Genomic DNA, 24,561 nt, shown 5'->3' with positions numbered 1-24,561 from the left:
ACCAGAACAACACACCCCCGCCGCCTTGTTTTGCAGCATACTGTCATCCGAAGTGCTGACACCATTCAGCCCCAACCACTGCTTTGTATTGCAGAACACCTGGGACAATTGCTCCAGGCCTCTCACGACCGAAGTTATTAACTGTACCCCAGTGTAAAGGTCAGCCTTGCAGCTTTGGAAGGTCAGTCTATTTTTATTGCCTAGAAATATGTTTTTAAAAAAGTGCTGCTCAACTTACAGTCACTGTGTTATACCGAGTTTGTTTTTTCTTTTTTAGTCCTTGAAGGTGGAATATGTATTTTGTGGAATTGGAAGGAGTCTGCAAAACAATTTAGGCTTAACCATTTACTTCCAGCCATCCCATGCATACCCTTATAAGTGTATTTTACTGCAAGGTGTTTATCCAATTACAGTGCATTTAGGGAAAGTCCAAAGGTCTTGATATTCATGGAAACGCTTCCACCCATTTCAAGCTGAAGTTTTTTTATCATTTGGTAGCATTTCTTCTTTATTTTCTCTTTCACTTGCTCCTCCCTCTGAAAATTTCAAGAAATCTGTTTGTTCCTCATTACAGTTAATGTTTTCTGGTATTGTTGAGAAAGGTTTTCATGTTGGTGTAGGCATATATGTCAACTTGTATGCCTTTGACATATATTAGGTTTCCTAAACAGAATGGGGCAAAAAGGAAAAGCACCTCTGTGGGTGCAGTTCCATTAAGAGTCACCTCATCAAGGCTCATTCCGATATGATTCAGATGTGATACATTCTGAGTTATTTCACATGTCTGTTTCCTGCCCAGTAGGAAATAGACATGTGAAATAATGTCTATTTCCCTCCCATTGTCCTTGTCTTTTCCAGCCCTCTTATTCTTTAGTCAGCTTGCTGGCCTGTGTTCATATACAGGACAGACTTGCACCTAGCAGAACCCTGGCTCTCCTGGCATGCTGGCTGTTTCCTCTGAATTGGATGTGTCCCAGAAAAAAAGATGATACAACATAGGAATGGGAAATACAGGAAGCTTCAATAGTTATGGAAGTCATAGGAACAAAACCAACTGAGGTAACTGAAAGAGATGTGGACATCTCTTTTCTAGTGTCCTCTGCAAGCTTCAGTAGCTTGAAGTGACTGCAGTTGATCTGCCACAGAGCCTTGCACAAGTGTCTTTTCTAGGCTTGCTGTTGTCCTATCACATACTGAAAATGGGCTGGGATTTAAAATTTCATGAGCTGCTTATGTAGAGAGCAGCTCTAAGAGAGGGAGACTAAGTAATGCCTATTTAGCTAAGTCCTAAAGTGCATGTTGAATACTCTGTGAAAAGCAAGATAGGAACTAAAAGGGCATTATTGAAGGCAATTTCTCTCCTGTTACGGAGTTTTAAAATGTAGTTCTTTTGATTTCCTTACTCCATACAGAAACTCACCCTACCCTTACTAGGTTTTCATTGGCGCCTTTCCTCTATAGTATGCATTGAGACAGATTTTGAAATGAAAACAAGTTTATAAAAAAGAAATTTTTTTAGTGTCTTGGACAAAAATCATTACAAAACCAAGCCTGAGCCAGTTATTTTGACATAATTTGTGACTGTAGCTAAACCAGATGTCAGAAATGTAAATAAAGGACTTGGTTCACTACACAGCAAAAAGCTTTCCTAGGTGCTGTGAAATCACTTAATAATTGGTATAATTTATATATTTATAAGCACTTATTAAATTTCATTTGCTTTCAATTCAGTATTAAAAAATACTGTTTCAAAGATAATGAATGTTGCAGGTCTCTTGATGAAGTGTAATCAGGAACAGAGCAGACTTCTCCAATTCTTTCTCCATTGCCATCATCTCTTCTGCTGGCCCATCCCTTACAGACTTTGGGTCTGTGTTCATTTAGCATATGTCAATTGAGCAGTTTTTCTCTGTATGGAAGCCAGCAAAACATGACTGCACAAGTGCTACTTTTGAGCATTGCACTTTTGTCTAGAACACAGCCAACACCAGCTGAGCATTTGCTACACTGGCATCTAAGGGGTGATTTTCACAGTGCCATTTTATCTTGTTTGCAGTTTTTCTCTCTGTGATTATGATATACCACAGCAGGAAATGATCAATAGTTGCTTCAAAATAAGAGTATATACCGTATCAATATTAATCATCAGGAAATAATTTTGCAGCAGTTTCAAATCTACTCGTACTGGAATTCTTACATACACCTTCCTAGTGGTCCTCTTTTCTTTCCTCCTGTTTTGCAACACAGTGTTACAGAGTATTTATCCTAGTAGTGGTGTCAATACACTTTGGGGAGCTTGTCACTAGGTGTCACATCTCACGAATGTCATAGTGGTTATGCCTGTTTTAAAGGGTAAAAAGTACTCTACTTTTAAAGGGTAAAAACAGTGTGGGAACTTGGAGTACTTACATGGTGGCAGTAGTTTTTTATTTTTAGTAACAGAAAAATAGTTCCCAATAACAACAATAAAAGCCCACTAGCACAGAAAGAACTTAGCTGAACATCTTACTAAAATTAAAAGCAGATTCCTTTGGCCTGCACACAGGAAATATGAGACTTTATAAAATTTAAAATGAGCACATTTCTTTTCGATGCTCTATACTCATGCCCTGTAAATTCATGAATTAGCGCTGTGTTATTGTTCCAACAATAAGAAGCTTAAGAGGTATTGAGTCTTCTGTCTAGCTTTTGTTTTCTAATAGGGATTTCTCAACCAGAAATGCAAACTTGAAAGAAAGTTCCTTTTCTTTAAAAGTGTATCTCTGCAGTTTGGTTAAACTTCAGTCTTTTCTGAGTTAGATCTTTGCTGTGCAGTAACTGCAAACAAGTGCTTTCTTAGACAGTTAAATGCTCAGCAGAAATCTGGATATGTTGTTGGACATTAGAATCTAGTATTGAGTGAAAACATTCATGAGAACATTGATATAATCACCTATAGCTTTTTTTAAAAAGTCCCTTCTAAATGGCTAAACAGATTGCAATAGCCTGGTGGGCAGTGAATAAATGATAGGCTGGAATAAAAATGTCTATTTAAGTCAGAAATCATATGAGATGGAGAGGCTAGGACATGAACCTATTTAGTTTGTCCTTACTGGCCTTTCATGTAAGGAAGTGTTTGACCTTTCAAAGATTAACATTTTGGGTTTGTTTTCAGTTCCAGTTTGGCCATTCTTTTACTGTGTGGCCTCAAACAATCTATGCTCTAACATCTATGGAAAGTTAATTTTTAATCAAGTTTAATTTTTAATAGAAAATTCAATGCAAATATCTTTAAAGAGGACCATATAAAATGTCATTAAAGGTAGCTTTTCACATAAGTGCTTAAGATGCATTTGACTGTGCTTTAGCTAACAGGATCACATTGGTTTGATATTAATAATCTGCAAATGTGGGACTTGGCAAACAAAACAGTCTGAATTATATTCTTGTACCATTTAACTTAGTGTAAAATTGATTCACATATACCTGGCCAATTTTTGTTGTAGAAGGAGAACTTATCATACCAGTGTGCTGAACCACTTCTGTCTTCCTGTGAATTGTTCCATATAATACTAGTGAGATATGCTGAGATTTAAGACTTCAGTAGATCTATTCCTAAATGAACTGTAGCAAAATCTTATTGAGCCCATCTATTTCCTCCTCAAAATAAATATTCAGAGTGTCTCTTGCAGACTCCATGTCCTTTATGATGTTCCTTCCTAATATATCAAACTATACTGAGAATATCATGGATATTTTCCTGGTCCATTAAAATAATAATCCCTAATCTTATCTAGATAGGTCTTTGATTTCAAATGGTAACCAACTGATTTTTCTTTTCTGTTCTATATATTTGACATCTGATTTTTAAGCAAAGAAATAATTACATTAAGTTATCTGAAAGCTAATACTGGGAACTGTAGTCCTGCTCTGCAATCTTTCAGCACAGGCAGAATTCAAGCCAGGGTTATTTGAACAGGGTAACATGGGGTGATATATTGCAGAAGGAAAATATTTCACCAAATGTATGAGTACCACAAGCATTTGTTTTAAAAGCTATTAAACATGAGCAGGAAGAGCAAGGAAGATGATATAACAGTGGTTTGCACTAGAGTGCTACAAAGCTGGAATTCAGGCTGGCAAATCTTTTGCTATACACCAATCAGACCACAAAAACATTTACAGTTGAACCATCTCCAAATGCTGCTACCAGAAAATAAAAATCCTTAGTGTTTGTCTCATTGATATCATCAGGTCTTTTGGTCATTCACAAATTTAAGTTTAGGATTACTGATGAGAAGTAGTTCGCCCATTACTGGGGAGTGGTTCCTGTGTGAACACCCAGAACCTAGGAATTACAACCTAGTTGTATTTTGGGACAAACTGCTGCTGCTGTCCAGTTTTTATGAGTGTCCTACCTGTGCACGAAGCACTGAGTCTCCATTTCAGCTGGAGGAAAGTGTCTCATACAATACAGCTTTGATATTTTGCTTCTGACAAAGTTTAGAACTTTCTTGGAGGTACTGGCTTCCAAAATGACCATGTACTAACCTGACTGTGCAGGAGGCAGCTTTCCATAGCCTGTCTGGACTGGGTCCCTTTACACCCTGCTTGATATTCCGCTGTGCTCATCAGTTGAGGATTGCTGCTTATGGGACTTGAAAACTGGTATGAAACAATCTTCTCTCCCTTACTCTTCTCACAACTCACAGTGTTGCATATGCCTTTTACCAACCCTGTTATGGTCTGACCTGTTTATTAGCTTTTGAAAGTCTCTGCAAACCTTTAGGTGAGACTTGCTAAAGTAAGAGCTAAAATCCCTGCAGCCCTTCCCATGGGGAGTACTCAAACATCATGGTTCCCCCACAGGGCCACTGGGCATGTACTAACTGGAATGTTGCTACAACTAACAGTGCTAAGCATCATCCCTCCTGCAGGACTGCTTGTGCTTGAACCCAAAGCAACTGCAAAACCCACAGACATGCTGGGTCTGAACAAAGAATGTATTTAAATCCATGAAGGAGTCAAATTAGGAGCTGCTGAGAAAAGATGAAGAAATGGAAATGGGTTGTCTGAGAAAGGATTTCTGAGATGAGATGAAAAAGGGTAGGAAAATTAGTTCCTAATCCAAGTGAAAGGGCAGAGGAAAGAAGCTGGGGGCAGGGGGGCCAAAGGAGGAATTGAGATTGGCTGGCAAAGAAACTGATCGTGTCAGAGAACGTTGTACAAGATTTCAATTAATCTTAGCTTGACATTATGAATTCTGTAATCAGGTCTAAAGTGCCTTACACTGAAGCACTTACATACAGGTCAATGCCTTTGCCAGCAAGCTCTTTGCTCCCTGCAAAGCAGAACAATAAAAACGTATCACATCTTGCTGATATAATGAAATTAATAATTTTAAAAAGCATCATAGCAATGGTCAGAAAATACAGAAAACTCAATAAAGTTAATAATGCAGTACTTTAATCAGATAAAACTTGATTGTGTGCATCAGACAAAGCACTGACCCACATCACTTGAACGGGGGGAAACGTTTTTACTGAAGTCCTTTATCAATTTATGTGTGTTGGGCAATAGTTAGTTTCAGATAAGCAAGGAAGTACTTTTAAATAAAATCTATATAAGTCATAGTGGATACATATTTTGGTAGAAAGCTATGGGGCAGGGACTTCAGCTATTGTGTCAGAATAAAGATGCAAAACCAAAGCAGGTTTCTGTGAAGTCAACTGGCAAATCTTATTTGACTGATTGACTACTGCCACCAGGTGGCTCGTTACAGTCATTGACTAAAAACTGTAAAATGCCTTTTACCTCTAGGTAAACAAGTATTTTCATATAAATACGGTTCCAAGTCTAAATTTTATGTGCGACATAAAAAGATTCTAAAATGAATGTGATTAGTAAAGAATTAAAAAATGCATACAGTAGAAGGACATTTCTGAACCTAAGGGGAATACTTTAATCTAATTTGTAAATTAACAATAAATTGGTAAATCAGGTAAGTATGAAACAGTGCCAAAGCTCAAGGGAAACTAAATTATTAATTATGGAGAAAAAAATCTCATCCTACATTATGACTTTATCACAATTTATTTCCTTTTAGATGGTGAGGATTGTTTCAATGAATCAACATTCTCCTCTCTTTGGGAGGAAAAAAACCCACCATACACAAACTGATTTGGTAGGAAGAGTTCTTCATATCTAAGATAACAATATTGTTATTAATTCCCTAATAAATCTTTAACTAAGACAATAATGCTGAAAAGCTCGAAAAATGCTGAAAGCTTGTAGAATCTTGAAATGCATGGTTTCATATGTGTAGTTTACACAAGAGAGAGGTGAGTAAATATTGGTGCCAGGACTTTTATCTTCAGAGAAAGCTTAGTATCCAGCATGTATTTAGCCAATTCCAATGCACTTTTCAAACATGTTTCAATATTTCAAAATAGGTAATGCTAGTAACAAAAAGTTCTTTGATCCAGTTATCCATAATCAAAACAATCTGGTAGGGATGCAGCCTCTTTGCACATCACTCAATTTGAACTCCAGTGATGATTTATGATGATAACTTGCCCATAACATAGACCTCAATGCGCATATATGAAACTTGAGCAAGGTCTGACCTAAAATGCCACAGTTTTGCTGAATAGTTAGTGTAATACCTAGGAGGAAAGTTGATTAGAAAGAATTATATAGTAGCATGGGTTGTCTTCAATGGCTTACTGTTTTCCATATAGCTTTGGGCTTAAAAAATAGAATAGCTATCAGTATAAACCCTGGACTGCACAATAGTTAATTTCCAAAATTATATATATTTACTTAATTACTTTCTTGGTTCTTAAGCAAGAGAAATTCCCCTTTATATTCTTGGAATGAAGTCTTCTCTACAAGATTCCTGTTGCTTTCAAAATTACAACCTTTCACTTACTTCCTTAAGTGCCTATAATAAACCATGCAAAAAGCCTCATCAGCTTCTTTTCATGTTAGATGTTGTTCCATTAGTTTGCCACTTGACGTCCTCATCCTCTGGCACAGGTCAATAGTAGGTTACACAGCTTTATCTCTTCAGGCTTGCAGGAAGGTTCAAACCCACCCCCAGCCCTCTATGTCTCTATCTCATTTGGTTAAGGTAGAACATCTGCTCTGAAATAAATATGGAATGGTTATGAACACACAACAGTTGCAGTACACTTTACAAAGAAGATGCAGCTGTGGACTTTTTCTAGTTCATATACCCTAATGCATTCTGTTTACTTTATACTGGATATGACACGTAACAAATTAGTAAGCAGTACCCTTTCATAGAAACATTTTCATTAAGGCTGCGGAACTCTTGATTTTACTGTTTTTTTAAGGAGACTGGTGTGTTTGAAAAGAGCCCTTTCAGACAGATTGAGGGTTGCCTGTACAGTAGTATGGGGACTTGTATCCAGTAGTTACAGAGTTGGTTTTTCTTCTCCCTGGTTCTCTTGGTGTTATCTTGGTTTTCTTGCTTTGCAGCTCTTTAACAATAGCTAACATCTTTTGAAATAAGAGAAGCTATACAATGATAAGCAAAACAGTATTCCCTCCCTTACCCTCTTTACTTTTCACATAAAAATGATTTTTTCTTCTTAAACTCTGATTACCATTTCCAACAGAATTGTAGCTTGCATTTTCGTCCCTTCTCATGAGTCTTAGTGAGGAAATTACTTCCATATATACTTATATATATTATAATGTTTCAGACATACACACCCCATTCTGTCAATGAGCCAAGATCCCAAAAAGATCTCAAAATATTTGTGTATTAATTCCACTATACTCTGTGAAAGTTATGAACCTAAATATTGTCAAGAATACTGGTCCCTTGGTCACCAGTTTTCTTACTGTAAATATATTTGTGTTATTATTTGTCTTACTAATAATATGTCTGTATTAGTTAAAAACACACAGGCACACAATAAAGCATGTATGTACTTAGGCCTGCAATTCTATCAAACTCTTTCATATATGGAAACTTAATGAATGTAGTTGGAAACAGAATTATTTTTTTCCCCCAGCTAGGGGGAAATAGACGTATTTCACTTCCACTTTAAGCTATTGCTTATGCATTATGTTTCTTCAGTTATTGAACACTGAGTGTGATCTCAGCTTCCCAGTAACTCCCATGACCAAGATAATACGAGTAACAGTCACATAATTTTTCTGATTAGGTGAAGTAATCCCTTACTGTTTTTCACGTTAAATATATTTTTTAATATGTTACCACAGGGTACCTCTAAAGGTTAATCCTGCTTTTATAGAAATTGAGAAAAGAGTGAACACTAACAGAGCATTTCCTAGCCTGTCATATTTTAGTAGATAGTTATTATTTTTTAGAAAATATTACCAAATTAATAGTACTAGGATCTCTAGAACTGCTCAGAACTACTAGTAAGCAGCTGATCACTATAGCTCTCCAGTAAAGGTGTTTTTAAACACAAACACAATATTTCTGTGCTGTGGGAGGGCAAAAATCCTGTTGGATTTCTAAGTAATTGTCTTTTTGTGTCACTTCGTGAGCAATTGAGAACTTGGATTTAAACAATATAGCAGTCAGAGAAGCCTGAGTAAGCAATTGCAGTTTCTGCCAGCAAAGCCCCAGTTACAGCCAGTATTTATTTGCTTTCTTGATAAGAAAGGCCTGACTTTGCAAGCCTGTGTATGAGACCACCTTTCGTTGCACGGATAGCGCCTGTAAGCTGTAATAATGAGTTCTGTAAGCTTTGACAAGGGCAATCTCAGTAAAACTCTAGCTGTTAACCCAGGACGGCCATCCAGGCCGCCGGCGGTGGGAGGCTGCATACAAATGAGATGCCCTAACACCTTCCCGGTCCCTGGCTGTGGGGGCTCCCGGCGGGCGGCGCCCGGGGCGGGCACAGGGAGCGTTCGCGGCCCCGCCTCGAGCCCCGCCCGGGCCGCGCCCCGCGGGCCCCGCGTGCGGCCGCCCCCGCAGGCAGAAAAGCGCCGCGGCCGCGGGAGCGGTTGGAGCTGAAGGAGCGGCTGCCTGGTTGGCCTGCGCTTCTCCACTCGCCCTTTTCCCCTGCAGCGGTGCTGGAGAGGAGAGCGAGGCTCCCTGGGGCAAGGGCATGCGGGGCTGAGGAGCTGCAGTACTCTTTGTAGTCGTGCTTTGGTTAAACTGATGCCAGTGATAGAACATCTGCAGCAGGTATGAAGCAAAGTAAAATCTGGTGGCGTTTTTAGGCTACCGTGTAGATGCTGCCTTTCATGCAAGGTTTCTGAATTGCTTTAGAGAAAACTCCTAAACCTGTGTGCCTTAATGAGTCAAGATAAGCTTTTATCTGGAAGCCATGCCACCCACGTTCCTCTGGTATCTTTTTTGCTTCTTGTTGTGAGAATATTAGTTTCTTATTTTGTTTCTTTTTAACGTGCATAGGTAGACGGCTCTATGGTATTTGTGACACTAAATGTGCTCATGCTGTAGTTGAAGTTACTTGTTGAGATAACAAACTACATCTTTTTAGATGTGTCTCTCTTTGAGCTCTTCATAGAGATAAAAGTTTGCAAGGTTGCGGCCATGAAGATTCTATGCAGAGCAGCTGCCCAAGTAAAATCATTAAAGCAAACAAATGAACAGGGCAAAATCCTTGACTCCCGTTCATTCTTGGCGAGATACATGGAAAAAAGAGAAGGTTACCATATTTTATGTTTATTCTTCTTCTAAAAGAAAGCATCTCTTTGATAGGGAGTAAATGTATAATGAACTTTAAAATCATGCTGCAAATTTATGTCAGCTAATACTTGGAGGAAGAAGGTATCAAAAGTTGGTTGTAGGTTCCCCCTGCCTGCCTGCCCTTAACTGCACCAGAAGATAATTAAGTAATTACTTAGTATGAAACTCTTTGAGGTCTGGGGAAGTGTCTGAAAAAGCAAATGAAGCTGCAGGGTCAGTGTTTCATTACAGCTTCATGCATTTCAGCTCAAGTGTGGGGAAGGTGTATAAAATATGTGCCTGAAGTAAAGATGCTCTTATAAACCTTACTTTTTTTGGTGTGTGTTCTGTTCTTTTTTCAGACAAGCTTCCTGGATATGGTAAATGTTAATACAGTTAGATGCAAACTAAATAGAAGATATTACAAAGTCATATAAATTGTTTTACTACAAGTAGAGAGCCAATGGCAGTTTTACTCAGGCTTCGTTACTGTAACAGTAGGACTGGCTGTATGGTAAGTACCTATGCTCAAACTGTTACAAAAAATAATTTTGAAACACATGTGCCCTTGAAATTCTCTTTCCTAGAAAGAAGACAATGCTGAGGTGTGTATTTTTTGTGTGCCTGGGGTGTGTGTGTGTGTGTTTATATTTTAAAAGTAATGAATTATTATGAATATGTTTTCTGTCCTTGCTCAATCCAGCTGTCTTGATATAGCCACCTTTAACTGAGCAGAAGAGAACAACCCAAGATCTTTTTATGAATTGAGGAGAGGGTGAATCTTGGGCACCAACACTATCCTCTTTCCCTTTGTAGGGGTTTATTTCTAAAGGAATGTGTCATAAACCCCTTATATAAATATAGCTTATTCCCCTTCAGGTGGTTCTTTCCTTTTTTGTTCACCCTCTTGTCTGATGGTGCTCAGGAGAAATTTCTGTCCATGTAGTTTTGTACCTTTGAGCTGGCAGTATGTTTGCCTTGACTGTTGTCTCATCTCTCCCTCCTCTCTGAAGTTAGTTTTAGATTTCACACTAGGCAGCTAATGAGGTTAAACAGCTGAAAGAAGATAAGTTCTATGAAGAGATCCTGAGTTGGAGTGTGAGCATTGTGCTTATGAGCTACTAGGCTACCAGGGCTACCTGCAGGTACTGTAGAGTTGTTTTCAGCACAGGAAGAAGGAACTTACTGCTCTCCCTTTATCCAAATATTTTTCAGATTTTGGTTGGTTGGTTTGTTTGTTTGTTTTAATTTTATTAATCTCTACTTAATCTTTTTCTTCTGTTGCCTTTTGAGTCAGTTGAATCTGACAAGAATGTCTTGTTTCCTTTACATCCCTACCACATCCTCTTCTACTTAAAGCAGAGTACTACCCTACTCTTTTTCTTGTCTCTGTGATATGCAGCCTTATATCTTCTTGTTTTGAAATTTTCTCTGGTACATATAATTGTACTAAACCTTCATCTTTAGCTTTCTATAGGCATCTTTAACTTATGTATGAAAAATCAATTAGAAGGAAATACTTGAACTAGAAGTTAAAGATATGATCATAATGTTATCTTGAATATTTGGGAGGAGTTGAGTATCGAGAGAGACTAGAATTTTTTAGTTCTTGAAACCTAGCTGTTCAACACACTGTTACCTCTGATTTTCTGCTATTTAGTGGTGTAAAGTTGCTGAGGAGCCCATATGTTGAAGTACAAATATATCATTACCTTGAAAATTATGGATTTCCATGTATGAGAACTTTGGAAGAGTTCATGTTGATGGCTCCTGTTGTGTAAGATAATTGTGTGCCTTGTCTTCATTTGGCTACTTTTTAGGTGTCGAGAGTTCAGTCTGAAATGGCTCTGTGTGTTTCTTATCTTCCTGTCCATCCATGCTGTCAGGGAACTTCATAACCTGATACATCTTATCACTTGTTGCAAAATGGGCATGGCCCTTCCAGAAGGCTGACCAGCTTGCCTGGTCTGTGTTCCACCAGAGCTGATAACTCACTTCTTGTGCCTAAGGACTGAAAGAAAGTTTCTCTCTGTTCTCCTGGCCTTTTGGATGTGGAAATGCTTTCTTTTGTTGGCTAAGGTGTTCTGTAAACCACAGTACAGCTGTAAGCCCTGCACGCTACTGGAGCAGCAAAACAATTGCCACAGCTTTTATGAAAACAGCATTGTGGTGGGGCAAAACATTGTATGATGAAAGCTGAGGTTAGGGGTTCATAGAACTGTTTTAGGATCTGGAGTCCTACTATCCCTTGTCTTTCATGTATGCTGTTCCCTTGACAAGAGTGTGACAATCCAAATCCATTGTTTGACTAATTGTCTAGAGGTCCAATATCCAAAAGGAAGAGTTCAAAGAAGAAGCCTTGTGCTTGTCTGCAGCAAACATACGTATTTCTTTATCTAAATCTTCATACCAAATTCTAACTCTTGCTGTATAGAATTTATTTCTGGCATTTGGCAACTTTAGTTTCCCTGCAGAAGGAAGAACTTGTTATTGGGGAATTATTTGTCATCTGTGTGGAAATAGACACGGGTTGTGGAAACAAAAGGCGGTCTGTAATGATGCAAAATTTGAAGCTATGATTAATAAAAATGGGCTTGATACTAGCTGTGTAGTTCCTCAATACTGTTGACCTTTATATACATGTGAAGCATGTTTTAAGATCCATCTGTCCTGTGCAGATGTTTAAGGAACTTGAATTTTTCTTTTTGAGAGGGAGAACAGGAGAGGGATTGACAAAAAATTTTTTTCTAAAAAAGTGTTGTAAAATGCTTGGAGGGAAATAGTCCATCTAGTGGATGGAGGAATCCATTGACAACCTGTAGATGGCCTGAAATATGGTATCTGAACATTCTAACAGTGTCTGGCGGTTATGAGAAGCAGAAGTTATTCAGAAGCTGGGAGTGGTGTCTTCTCATGAATGCTTTTTTTGAACATGGTTTTGTATTCTATCATTCAACTGATTCCTAAAGAGGAATGGTGACCTGTGATGTAAATATTTATTGTGTTTAATTTCCTGTAAACTTTATTTTATACAGATGGAGCTGCCTGGTTTTGCTGTTGCTGTTTGCGTGTTTGTTTGCCTCTATGCATCTGTGGTTGGCTATCCAAATGGAAAAGTAAGAGAAGCCTGTACTAGCATGGTACCCTGTCATGGTGGCTCTCCTCAGCTGTCACCTGAGCACACCATTACAGTGAATGGGACTGAATTTAAACCAGGGGACAACATAGAAGGTATTGTGTCAGTTACAGCTGAAGAGTTTAATTTTTTGTTTCTTTGTATTACAGTATGTCTTTCCTCAGTTTTCTATACTGGATTTATCTAAGCAGCTGAATCTTGTTTAGGTAATCCATTAACCATCATTCAGTACTTGTAAAATGAGTGTCTGGTAGTCATTGTTGAAATACTTCCTTCTTCCTCTGGAGTAGAGTTAAACTTCCTTACTCTCCTTCTTGCTTTAGTTCATCTGTCTGGACCAGATTTTGAAGGATTTTTCATACAAGCCCGGGATGCAGAACACCTGGATAGCCCTGCAGTTGGATCTTTTGTGCTAGCTGACCGGAGACGTTCTCAGCTGCTGACATGTGGTCGTACCAAGGTAGAGTCCAGTGCCTTACAGTTATTCAGTGGGCACTGAGGGGCTTGTTCTGTCTCTTCATCCTCTTGTTGTCAAAAAGTGGAGCATTTCCTTACTAAGAAAACCTCACTATTTCTGTATAAATGCTGTAGGAACCTCTAGCTCATTGCTTGAGTCTTCTGGATTGAAAGCCCTTCCTTTTAGTCTTGAAGTTTGTTAGTATGGGTAAGTTGCTGTGCTACACCTCACCTGAGCTGATCATGACTGGGGAAAAGCCTTTTGCACTGGGGTAGTGCAGTGTAACTGCAGTGTCTCTGTAGGATTTAGCTGCAGCCTCTGCTGACTGTGTTAAGTAACAAAATGTGTATTCACTGTGTAATTCTTGATATATGTATGTTTTCAGAATTCAGCTGTCAGTCACACAAGTAAAGCAAAAAAGAAAGACATAAAAGTTTATTGGATTGCTCCTGAAGATGCTCCAAAACATGTACAGTTTCTGTAAGTAAACCTTGTATAGGTTTATATTAATTATATATATTAAAATGCAGACAAGGTAAACCTGTGCCATTGTCTGTCAAATATTGTCCAGCAACTGAAAAGCCCTTGGTCCAATAACCTGAAAGTCAACACCCCTTACTTGCTGCAGAGTCTGTGTTAATGCAGATACTTTTTTAGGAAGATCTTGAAGGTGATTTTTTCCTTTTCTTTCCTTTCCTTTTTTCCTTTTTTCTCCTAGGGTGTGTATAAGGGGATTTGAAGGTTGGTTTCTTTAGTCTTTCTAGCTACCTTCTCACTTGTCATACCTGCAATATACACTTAAGGATCTTTCTCTTTGCTGTACCTAACTAAATGATACATATACCCTCCTGTTACACTACTAGCTTTTTCTGAACTACAGGATAGAAGCAATGCAACTCTTCTCTGAAGTTCTAATCTATGCCATAGATATAAAAGTTTCTTGTATTCTGTGCAGCATGTGGTATTATGTTTTAAAATTCTTTTTCTAAGATTTAAGATACTTTCCTACTTCAATCCCTAAAATGGTAGAGATCTCCATAGAGATGAGGGTTTTACAAATAATTTCTGTGAACTGTAGATTATTTTCCTTTCTTTTCTAAAGTAACAGCCAACTATAAATATATACGGTAATTACTCTGTGTGTGTTGTGTTTTTTAAGAGCCACAGTTGTGAAGAAATACAGGATTTTCTGGGTAAAAATTCCAGGTCCCATTGTTTCTCAGCCTGGTGTGCTGTCCCCAACACCACCTTTGCATGCAACATCAGAGGCTATGTCAACTTCACACCCAGTTTCCTACATATCAAAGCCAGTAAGTAATGATAAAGCTGAATCAGGCAATCTTTAATGCTTGTGATGAATGGAATTTAATAAGATGACATTGATACAGCCTAGTAACAGAAAAGGAGAGATGGTGGATGAGTAACTTTGATATCAAAGGCTAAGAACATGACAGCTACCTTTAGGTGAGTTGCCTGAACTTTGCAATGTTAAATGTTCTCATGCTGCACACAGGTGAGAAGATTAACAGAAAGTTTAGAAATTAATGATCAGAAAATATTATGCATGCTTCTCATGAAAGTTGGGAAAAGACTTAACCTGCTCTTGACTAATAACTTCCTATTTAGCAACTGCAGACTCAGAAGCTTTCCTTTCTGAGTTCATCTGTGTTACTGACGTTTGTTGCTGAGTCTTGAATGGATCAAGCAAGCATTGCTATTTGATCCAGGATAACTGTGGCTTATAATAAATGTATTTTCTCAATGTGTATGCAATGGAGTTTCTACTTTAAAAAGCATAAAGCTGTAGTACCCTTATTTTCCTTCTCATCTTACAGCTGATGCTACCTCTCTAAATATTAGACCAGAGAAAGTTTTTTTCCCTGAAGTTCTTGCTGACTTTTCAAAGCTATTATATTGTAATGTTTTTAAAGAGAAAATTCCACTCAAATTTATCTTGGAATTCACTATCATTTTACTTAGCAGTCCTAGAGTAATTGTAGACATGGATTAAGAGATGGGCATGTAGACACAGATGATGATGTTCCTTGTATGCTTTTTTCTACCATGGGTAAAAAGGAGGAAGAGAATGGAAACTCTCATTGCTCACAATTTGTTTGTTTGCTTAATTGTTTAGTTTAGTGCATCAGGTTGTGGAATTACGAAGTTCTGCATTAGGAACCCTACGAACTGTGATCCTGGGAGTGCTTCATGTTTTTTTCTATCCTTCCAACAAGAGGGGAGTTCAGTTTTTATTGAAATGAGTGGTCCAAGCGAAGGATATTTAGCATTTGCATTTTCCCAAGACCAGTGGATGGTGAGTGTTTTATTTTCCATAGTTCCTTTTGTGATGTCAGTAAAATTTGAATGGAAATGCATATGGAAAATGGAAATACTGTCAGATGTCACACAAAGTGTGACTCTCCCATAGTGCTAAAGCACAGGTTGTTTCTTATAGGTGACTATTCGCTTCTAGCTCAGGACTGAATAACTGCAGTAGAATTTCCCTATAGATATCTCTTATGGTAGAATTCAGCCTGTCTGAAATTCCTGGTTAAATCAATCTCTACCTATCCAAAAAATCTTACCTCTCTGAAACTGAGTTGTTCAGAAAACCATTTGCATTTGATCCTTGAATGTTACTCCTATACAAACAGTCTTTAAAATGTTGAAAGATACTTCTTTCTGACTTATAATAAAGTGAAGGGATGATGCTGTTGACAAAGGCATAATATATAAGCTGCTTGTTGCACAAAGGAGATGCTGTTTACATTTATCTCCCTGGTGCAGGAACACTTGGTTCTCAACAGTACTTTTTTTACAGCTGTGCAGGAAAAAAATCTTGTAACTGAAGTGGATTTTTAAATAGCTCCAACATCCATCTCTGTCTTGTCGAGTCAATTTGATAAATTTTAAATAATTAAAGACACTTCTGATAAGATGGTTGTTACTCTGGGAGGGGGAGTGTGAATCATAATGTGTGTTTCTATGTGTCATCTCTTTGACTTAGTATGGATCCTCAGTAATAATACTGATGTGCTTGGAAAATGGGGAATAACAGCTTGATAACTACAAAAATCTCTCGGGTCTTGCTGCCTATATTAAATCAAAGACCTTTTGGAGACTGCCAGTGGTGTTCTTTGTTAGGCTATAGATATTTAGATATTTTTCTTTTCAACTCTGCAGGGTGGTGATGATGCTTATCTGTGTGTTAATGTGGATCACCGCATTCACGTGAGCACTGCCCGTCTGAAGGAGCGAAGTCATCCTCTCTTGGATTCAGAGGTGTGTTTTAAAACAACTCAGTCACTTCCACAGATGTAGCTTTGAAGTAAGGTATGCTGCTGCTTTGTGCTTTTGTTTTGCACAGCAGGTCTAAATACTGAGGTGGATCCATAATTCTCTAAGGTGAAATTGGTTGGGCTCTTACTTCCTAGTAAGTGTCAACTTTTGAAGTCTAAATTTAATTTGCAAAGCTAGTCATATGATGGGAGCTTAGTCTTTTTAGAAGCTTTGTCCCCATTATTAAAGTCTGTCCCTTTGCTAGAACTGCAGCTGCAACTGGTATGTCCTGAGTTAAACACCGTTGTAGGCTGCAAAAGTTAGTGATAAGTTCAAACCCTAAGTTGCTATGTTGACTTACTGACATACCTCTTGTGTGCCAATTCAGAAAGGATCCCCTTTCCCTGGATAATTTACATTTTTTCTTTATATATCAGTGACATTCTTGTCTTTTGCAGGGTTACTTTTAAGCCAATTACTCAGCCAATCCGAAAACACTGGATACTAAGTATCTCCTGTTTTACAGAATGCCCTTGAAGATGTGTCGTGGAGGCTTGCAGATGGTCTTCTTCAATGTTCTTTCAAAAGGGGAATTCGTCTCCCTGCTTATAAAGGGAGATTTAATCTGGATACCAGTTACTACATCTTTCTGGCAGATGGGGAAGCTAGTGAAGGTAAGCTTGACTTACATATGGTTGTTTTTCTTTTAACAGCTCCAAATGCTTTAGTAACCCTTCTGTAAGATATAGCTTAGATGAGAATTGGTGTCTGAACTAAGGTTTCCAAGATTGAGGCCTTTAATTCAATCACCTTTATTGCTTCTCTGGATCATGGGTTTCCTTGTGGAAGTTATTGCAAATTTACTCATATGTGTTGTATTTTCTGTGAGTTGTGTTTTGCACATTAAGTGTGCAGGATGGCTTAGATGATAGGTTCTTACCATATTGTGTGTTAGCTTGTATGATTATGTGCAGTGGTCACAACAGGGCTTGAATTCATGAATGAGGAATGGGCACACCAGTGCAGTGGCTTTCATGAGCAAGAAATAAATCACTTTGTCACTGCTCAGGTGGACTCATATACAAACATCACCGTCAGCCTCTGATCACCAATGGACTGTACAACGTCACAGGCCTTCCTCAGGATATTGGAGGCTCCCGGGCCCCACAGCTCATCAAGGCTCACGGTAAGCTGCAGTTTCTAGTTTTGTCTCCTAGTTCTAGAGTTGCTGAGACTGGAGGGTTATATTGCAGGGTTGTTCCCTCCTCGTGTTTCTGGCGTTTGTGTTGTATATCCTGTTGGCTAGCAAGATTGCATGTTCTGGTGGCAGAGTGAAGTTCCTGATTTTTTGTTTCAAGAACAGTGTCAGAAGATTCTCTTTGCCCAGGAAAATGAGCCCACCATTGCCTTTCCCTTAAATTTAAAACTGGGACTTGTTTATCTCTTTGTCTCTATTTCAAGTTGTTGTAGTTGCATTTTTGGTTTAGTCTATTTGAAATGAGAAACCACTCAATTGGCAGCCTGAAGCCACTGAAGGTAGTGGGAATTTTTTCTCCTACACTTACTGGACTTCAGTACAGGTCCATGATCGACCTGCCACTCATTCTTTGTCACACAGATTATAGCAATGTCATCTTTCGTCCTCTGATGTCTGAGTTGGTGATAGAATGGTTTCTCTCACCAGTGTGTACAAAGTGTACTAACATGTGTGAAATGTGCAGTAGCCAGAGCTGCTCTGTTGTGTTGTGTGGAAGAAGTGTGATTATCTTTTGCATGGATGTTTCTGTTCTCTAGCAAGATAAAGGCTATAAAGCTGTAGCCTGAACCAGGTGATATGTTTTTAATTATTGGTAGATTCTAAGCATGTGCATATGGACTAAACAATTACATAGACTTGGAAGTTGTGTTCATGTGCAGTTACCTATCATTTACCTTGTTGGGTTGTTTGTTTTTTTTCTATTTTCAGGAGCGCTAATGTTTGTTGCTTGGATTACCACAGTTAGTATTGGTGTTATTGTTGCACGATTCTTCAAACCTGTCTGGTCTCACTCATTCCTATTTGGAAGGGAGTTGTGGTTTCAGGTGGGCAAAATCTCCACATATCTCCAGCTGTATTTTCTAGCACTATTGCAAGCAGAATTATAAACCTACTAGATCCAAGAAATAGACTAAACATGGTATAATCTTATAAAGTAGAACAATTAAAAATCAGAAGTTCACCTACTTTACTAGTAAATGTTAAGTCTAAAGTGGGGATTAAGGATATCTTTTAACTGTAGGTCTCCTTAATGTCTTTTAATGATGTGTTAATTATAGAGTTTCTAAAAGCAAACTTAACTTTTCTAGGTACATCGTATGCTTATGTTGACCACAGTCATGCTTACAAGCATTTCTTTTGTGTTGCCTTTTGTATACCGAGGAGGCTGGAGCCAAGTAAGTGTGTACATTTTGTCTTGTTTGTTGATTGAAAGGTAAAGGTGGGACTAAAAGAATGAGGAAGTCCACTGCCAGCTATTATGACTATTTCTAACCAACTTTATGTAAAAATTGTTCTTAAGTAGGCTGATTACAAATTCTGGCAGCCCAGAAGAGGAATTTTGTCTCCTTTAAACTACAGCTGAAAAATTTTGGTGTTTTCCTTCCTTCCTCTTTCTCCTAAATAACTTCTTTGCTCACAGTTTCTTTATGTACTACTTTGGTCTTACTGTTTCCTTAAAGAATATGATCTTGGGAGGGGAGTAAGGATGTGATGGCTGACATTAGCATGGCAAACCTGCTGGGAATGAGGGTTTTTGTGAACTTAGACATAATAGTGAGTGATAAGCTTAGTCTGGAGCAGTAGTAGATAAAGATTGTATAGCTATTGCTATCACCTGTGTACTGTTTGATGCAAGGTCATATCAGAAGTTGGGAAGTCTAGAGAGTATCTGAATTCAAGGTGGAAGAATATGGTCGTCACAGGAGCGAGCTAGGGAAATGGAATAAAATGTTTTTGGGTGAAAGAGAAGACCAGTGCTGGGATGAGTTATAAAATAGGCCTATCCTGGTGACACAGGATTGAGGCTGGAGAGCTTGGACTATGGCTTCTATAGTCATGTTAGTCTGCTCTTCAGCTGGTAGAACTTCTCAATGTAGCAAAAATGTGGGTCAAGCCCTGAGTGGACATACCAGTGTGTTTGCTACCGAGGCAAACAATCTCCATCCGGCTGCAGGGCAGCTTATTGTGTCCTGCTGCCTCTGCCTGTGCTGCTCCATTGTAACTTACTAATACAAGAACAAATACAATTTGCAACTTTCTGGTGTCTTTTCTCTCTGTTTATATAGATATTATATTTAAGAAAAATGTCCTCTGTTTAGCAAGCAGGTTTTCATCCTTATCTTGGCTGTGCAGTGATGGCTTTGACAATATTTCAACCACTTATGGCAGGTTTCAGACCATCTCATCATGCACCAAGGTACAGCTGACTCATTAAATTACAGCCACAGGAATTAAATGTGACTGCTTCTTTAAACATTCTTTTTACATTGGAAAGTTTTTACAGTTTGAAAGTAAAAGATGTTCTTTGATTTCTGACCCCTTCTCCCAATAGTGTAATCAATAAAAGGTGTTTCATTGTTTTATAGGAGGCAGCTGTTTAACTGGTTTCACTGGAGTACTGGTACAACAGCTAGAATATTAGCTGGTGAGTAGAAGTAACTAACTCCCATTTAACTGATTTAAAGAAGCTTTGCCCTTTGTCTGGGCTGTTGTTCATTTAAAACATCTGTGTACATCCAGTCCAGGCACGTCTGAAGGTCCTTTCTCTTGGCCATCTTTTTTGTGAGTTTTAAGGGGCCATTGGATACAACTTAGAGAAAAAGTGACTTTAAAACCAAAGGAATTAGTGACAAATCTGAAATTCTTCTGTAATGAGGACCTGTCCTTATCTTCATAATTTCTTTTTGTCTTGGAAGATGTGAGAATAGTGTTTTTACAGTAGCATAGTTCAATGTTACTGAATGGGAGACAGGAATTTCACTTACAGATCCAGAAGCTGTGTTTAATTCTAATAATAGAGGCAAGCTTCCACAGCAACCTTAAGCACTAATATTGTGGTGACTGGTGACTATCAAAAAAGCCCAAAACAACCCCCTATTCCTCCCCCCCGCCAAAAACCCCTCAACAACCTTCAGCTGTGTGAACTCCTTTCTTTAACATTGTTCCTCAAGCAGTTTTAGGTAATTCATGGGAAATCTATTTAAAAAGCATTGAGAGAATTTTTAAAGGAGACTGGCACAAAATTCTTATTGGGTTTTTTATCTTGTTTTTACTGAATAGTTGTGACTATGTTCTTGGGAATGGATCTGCCAGCACTTGACCTGCCAGACCCACGGGACACCTATGCAATGATTGGCTTTGTAGCTTGGCATGTTGGTACTGATGTTCTTCTGGAAATACATAGCTACTGTCTCATTCGTAAAGGTACAAACCAGCCAACTCCTGCTGTCTCCTTGCTTGCTGAGAATGAAACCAGTGTGGATAGAATTTCAGGAGGTGTTCTTTGGCCTCTAACTTGGAAGCTGAAAGGGACTAACACTTTAGTAGTGTTGTATGTTCTGTAGACAAATGGGTATGGAAGACAACCAGTTTTTAAGAAAAATGTGTCCTAGAAGAGTGGGGTTTGTGCTATTTTAAATACTAGCTTCTTGTTTCTCATACCACAGTTCATAGGAGACTGAAATGTCTAAATATTTTCTGAGACTATTACTTTTTGCCATAATTTTGATCCCAGGTGGATGTATTAAGTCCAGATTAATTAATGCAGATTTAATCTTCATTTAAATGTTGAAAAATTGCTGTTATTGCAGGAGCAAGCTTGAATGCTTGCCATATTCATTGACTGGGGAAGGAATATGAAATCCTGACTCCAATATGTCTAGGGAAGAGACAGGCAGTAATTCATTAGAAACTGTTATCTTCACTGGCTGGTGTCACAGAGAGGAGGTGACTGCAAATGTCAATGACCTGGGTCGAAGGCTGAGATGAGACAGCTGCAGAACTGAAGAAGTTTGATTAATTAAGGGTCTGTTTAAGGTGGCATGTTGGGGGAGTGATTATAAAAGATGTGAATTTAAATTTAACTGCAGTAATTTAATGTTTGTTGCTTGGATTACCACAGTTCCCTAGAAGTAGGGAAATTAACCCGAAGTGTTTGGTCAATGAGTGTTCTCATGTTGGCTAATGAAAATATTTCTTATGAAATCCAGTTATCTTAAAATATAAAAAGAAAAGGTGTTATCTCAACACTCAGTGTTTTGATTATCCAGTCTAGCAAAAGGCAAAATGTTTTTTTACTTCATTGTTCAGAATTTACGTGTTGTATGTCAGCACCAGTATAATTTTTCATTTGTGCTATGAGTGTGATAGTAACAGGCCCTGAAATGTCAAATGAAGCTCCCAAGTCCTTTTCAGATTTGATGCTGTGTAAGACTTAGTCACAGGATCAAGACTTCTGCAGTATAAAAATGAAACCCCCCTTCCTCTTAAGGGCAGACTTGACTTCTGTTTTTCTTCCCATGAGCAGTTGAAGTGATAGAGGATGACAGAGTACAGATACTGCAGTCACTCACATCTGCAGAAGCAGAGGTGAGTCACAATTTAGTAACTAACTACTGTGAAATGGGATGATTCTTTGTTTAAACCAATAAAAATACTGACTGTTCAATGACTTTTCTTCCCCTTTTCTTGCAGGGTCGTCTGTTTAAACAGATTGTGTTAACCATCTATGTCTGTGGAAATATAGTATTCCTTGTTGCCTTCCTGATAGCAATCAACCAAGTATGAAATAAGTATTTGAGAATTTTGTGACAAAATACTGTGCAGTTGAAAAATCTGCAAGGAATACTTTTTATTACAACTTTTTTCTCAACATGGTCCTGAAGATGTAACTGAAAAAGAACAGCATGTGTATGTCATGCTGAGTGTTAGGGAGATCTGGAATTCAAATCTAGAGAGAAATCCTGCAGTCCTACAAAAGCTGTCTTCTATGGGACTTTTAATGGGAACCTTTGCCTGAGTAAGGAATGAAATCTCTATTTTTTAAACACACTAGTTAACTTAATTGAAGCTTATAGGTGAAAAGACTGAGAAGATGTGATGAAAATGTTATTTGGGTAGTCATTTCCCTAAGCCTTTTGTGAATATTCTTGGGGGAACTGGTAAGATATGACTGGTCTGGATTAATCTGTCCTCTTTGCGGTGTTCTAATATGTGATATGGCAGCTTCCTGCTCTTGATAGTTTTGTGCATAAAGAAACCCCAAACCAAACAAACCTCAAAACTTAGTGAAAGATTGTCACAAATGCAGGTTGATGAATGAACTAAATAGATAAAAGAAAAATGCAAAAAGCACTGTCTGCTCTAAGAGAACTTCAGTACTTAGTAAAACCACCATTTGCCTTACTCAAAATACTGCTCTCTTCTAAACCATAAAGAGAAAACATGTTTGCAATATAAATGCATTAAAACCTATAGTCATTTATCTAAAACTCAAACCAGGAAGAACCTAGCTCTGTTTATGGATTTCTGTTTTACTGTCTGTCTGTTGTTGCTTGAGGCTTCTGAATTACTTAACTGTGTGAATAAGATGGATTTATGCCAACTGATGCTTTAATGAAAGTGAAAATACTTTCTCTGGAATGTTGCAGTTGTATTTGTGCTATTGAGAAAAACATAAATTGGGAGCTAGGCTGACTTCAGGAAAAGCAGCTTCTGTTAATATTAAGTGGGAGTCCTTTGAGCTGGCATATCTAGAAGACAGAACTATAAGAACTCTATAACAACTCTATTCTGAAAGAATACTGGAGGGCAATTTTTTAGTCAACAAAAGGTTTCTCCAAATATATTAATTAGGTACAGAGGCTAAAAAGATTCTATATTGTTTCACTTTTTGGTTCATGGTTTGCCTAAGTATGGAAGGATACTCTTGAAATGACATTTTGGAAATGAAGCCTTATTGTGCTTTGCAGTTGTGTTTTGTGGCTCTGAACAGCTTGCTCCCACATATCTTCATTTTTGTTACTGAAAAGTATTGATTTTTAGTTGTAGCAATTCAAGGTATGTTTTTCAGGTAGGCATACTAAGATAGCTGGGAATTAGCATGTTGGGAGGATTAGATAGAAGAGTGAGTATTGAGGCCTAACTTAGTATAGACTTTTACAGCAACATCTCTACAAGTGTGGGCAGCTCTAAAACACTTGTAGGTGTGGGTCAGGTGGTGGTTCTGTGCAGTTACCAAAGCTGTCCGGTTCTATCTCTTCCTCCACCTTCCCAAGTCCATAGTGCAGCCTGTTGCATGGGCAGGTAATACTCAGGAAGCTGCACGTTTGTTTGTAGTCAGTGATCTTTTTGGCTGCCCAGATATCTGATTTAGCCATAAGGGCATTTATGGAGCTGGGATTAATCCCTTTGTCAGCAGCAGCTGACTGTCAGTGAGTCCAAGTTGAATCATCTCCCTTAGGAAAGTCATGTGCAGCCTGGGAAAGGGGGACTACAAAGAAATGAGTCACAACCCAAGCTGAAGGACAAGGAGCATGGGGCCAACAGAGTGGGTGTGAGGTTTTTTTAGAGAACTCTAATCTCAAAAAGCCTGGGAATCTCAGGCTTATCTACTGCTAAAATTTTGTGGGACTCTTTCATCTGCTGTGAATTTATAGAAGAAAAATCACTCAACCTAGGCATGACTGTCAGCTTTTTAAGTTAAGGTTAATGCCAGATTCTTTCTATAATGGCTGTACTGAGGGTTGTTTCATTTACATGTGACAATGAACATGGGTTTTAAAACATGAATGTAAATATCTCAATAAAAGTTCTTCTCCCTTTTAGTAATGTGAAAATGCTGTCAAAAGGAAACTAGAAGAATCTTGCCTAGGAGCAAAATGGATTGTCAGTTTTTTGTAGATGTTGTTTTATAAATTACAGCTATGTAAATCCTTCCTGGAGAAACTATTATTGAAATTGAATGTTAAAATAGT

General features: G+C 38.2%; 1 protein-coding gene across 2 annotated transcripts; it reads left to right on the top strand.

Moving 5' to 3' along the window:
* The first annotated feature begins 130 nt into the window (after positions 1–130).
* Positions 131–24,420, top strand: FRRS1 (ferric chelate reductase 1). Of its 2 annotated transcripts, none has more exons than XM_030953446.1 (17): positions 131–181; positions 10,039–10,190; positions 12,712–12,907; positions 13,136–13,272; positions 13,655–13,749; positions 14,429–14,579; positions 15,404–15,583; positions 16,453–16,551; positions 17,075–17,222; positions 17,618–17,734; positions 18,515–18,630; positions 18,895–18,981; positions 19,906–20,003; positions 20,173–20,231; positions 20,867–21,010; positions 22,113–22,174; positions 22,280–24,420. In XM_030953446.1, exons 2-17 carry the CDS (start codon positions 10,140–10,142, stop codon positions 22,370–22,372), a joined length of 1,833 nt encoding a protein of 610 aa, XP_030809306.1. In that variant the 5' UTR covers positions 131–181; positions 10,039–10,139; the 3' UTR covers positions 22,373–24,420. The 2 variants fall into 2 exon arrangements, with proteins under 2 accessions (XP_030809306.1, XP_030809305.1); XM_030953445.1 differs by lacking the exon at positions 131–181 and adding an exon at positions 8,944–9,172.
* Positions 24,421–24,561: the final 141 nt, after the last annotated feature.

The sequence above is a fragment of the Camarhynchus parvulus genome, chromosome 8 (assembly GCF_901933205.1).
Source record: "Camarhynchus parvulus chromosome 8, STF_HiC, whole genome shotgun sequence".
NCBI lineage: Eukaryota > Metazoa > Chordata > Aves > Passeriformes > Thraupidae > Camarhynchus > Camarhynchus parvulus.
Note: the sequence above shows the minus strand (reverse complement) of the source record. Positions and strands in the feature narration are given on the sequence as shown.

Coding starts and splice junctions, on each gene's coding strand:
- FRRS1 (XM_030953446.1), top strand. CDS start 10,140: ATGGCAGTTTTACTCAGGCTTCGTTACTGTAACAGTAGGACTGGCTGT. Junction 13,750..14,428: donor CCAAAACATGTACAGTTTCT/GTAAGTAAACCT, acceptor GTGTTTTTTAAG/AGCCACAGTTGTGAAGAAAT. Junction 18,982..19,905: donor ACCGAGGAGGCTGGAGCCAA/GTAAGTGTGTAC, acceptor TCCTCTGTTTAG/CAAGCAGGTTTTCATCCTTA.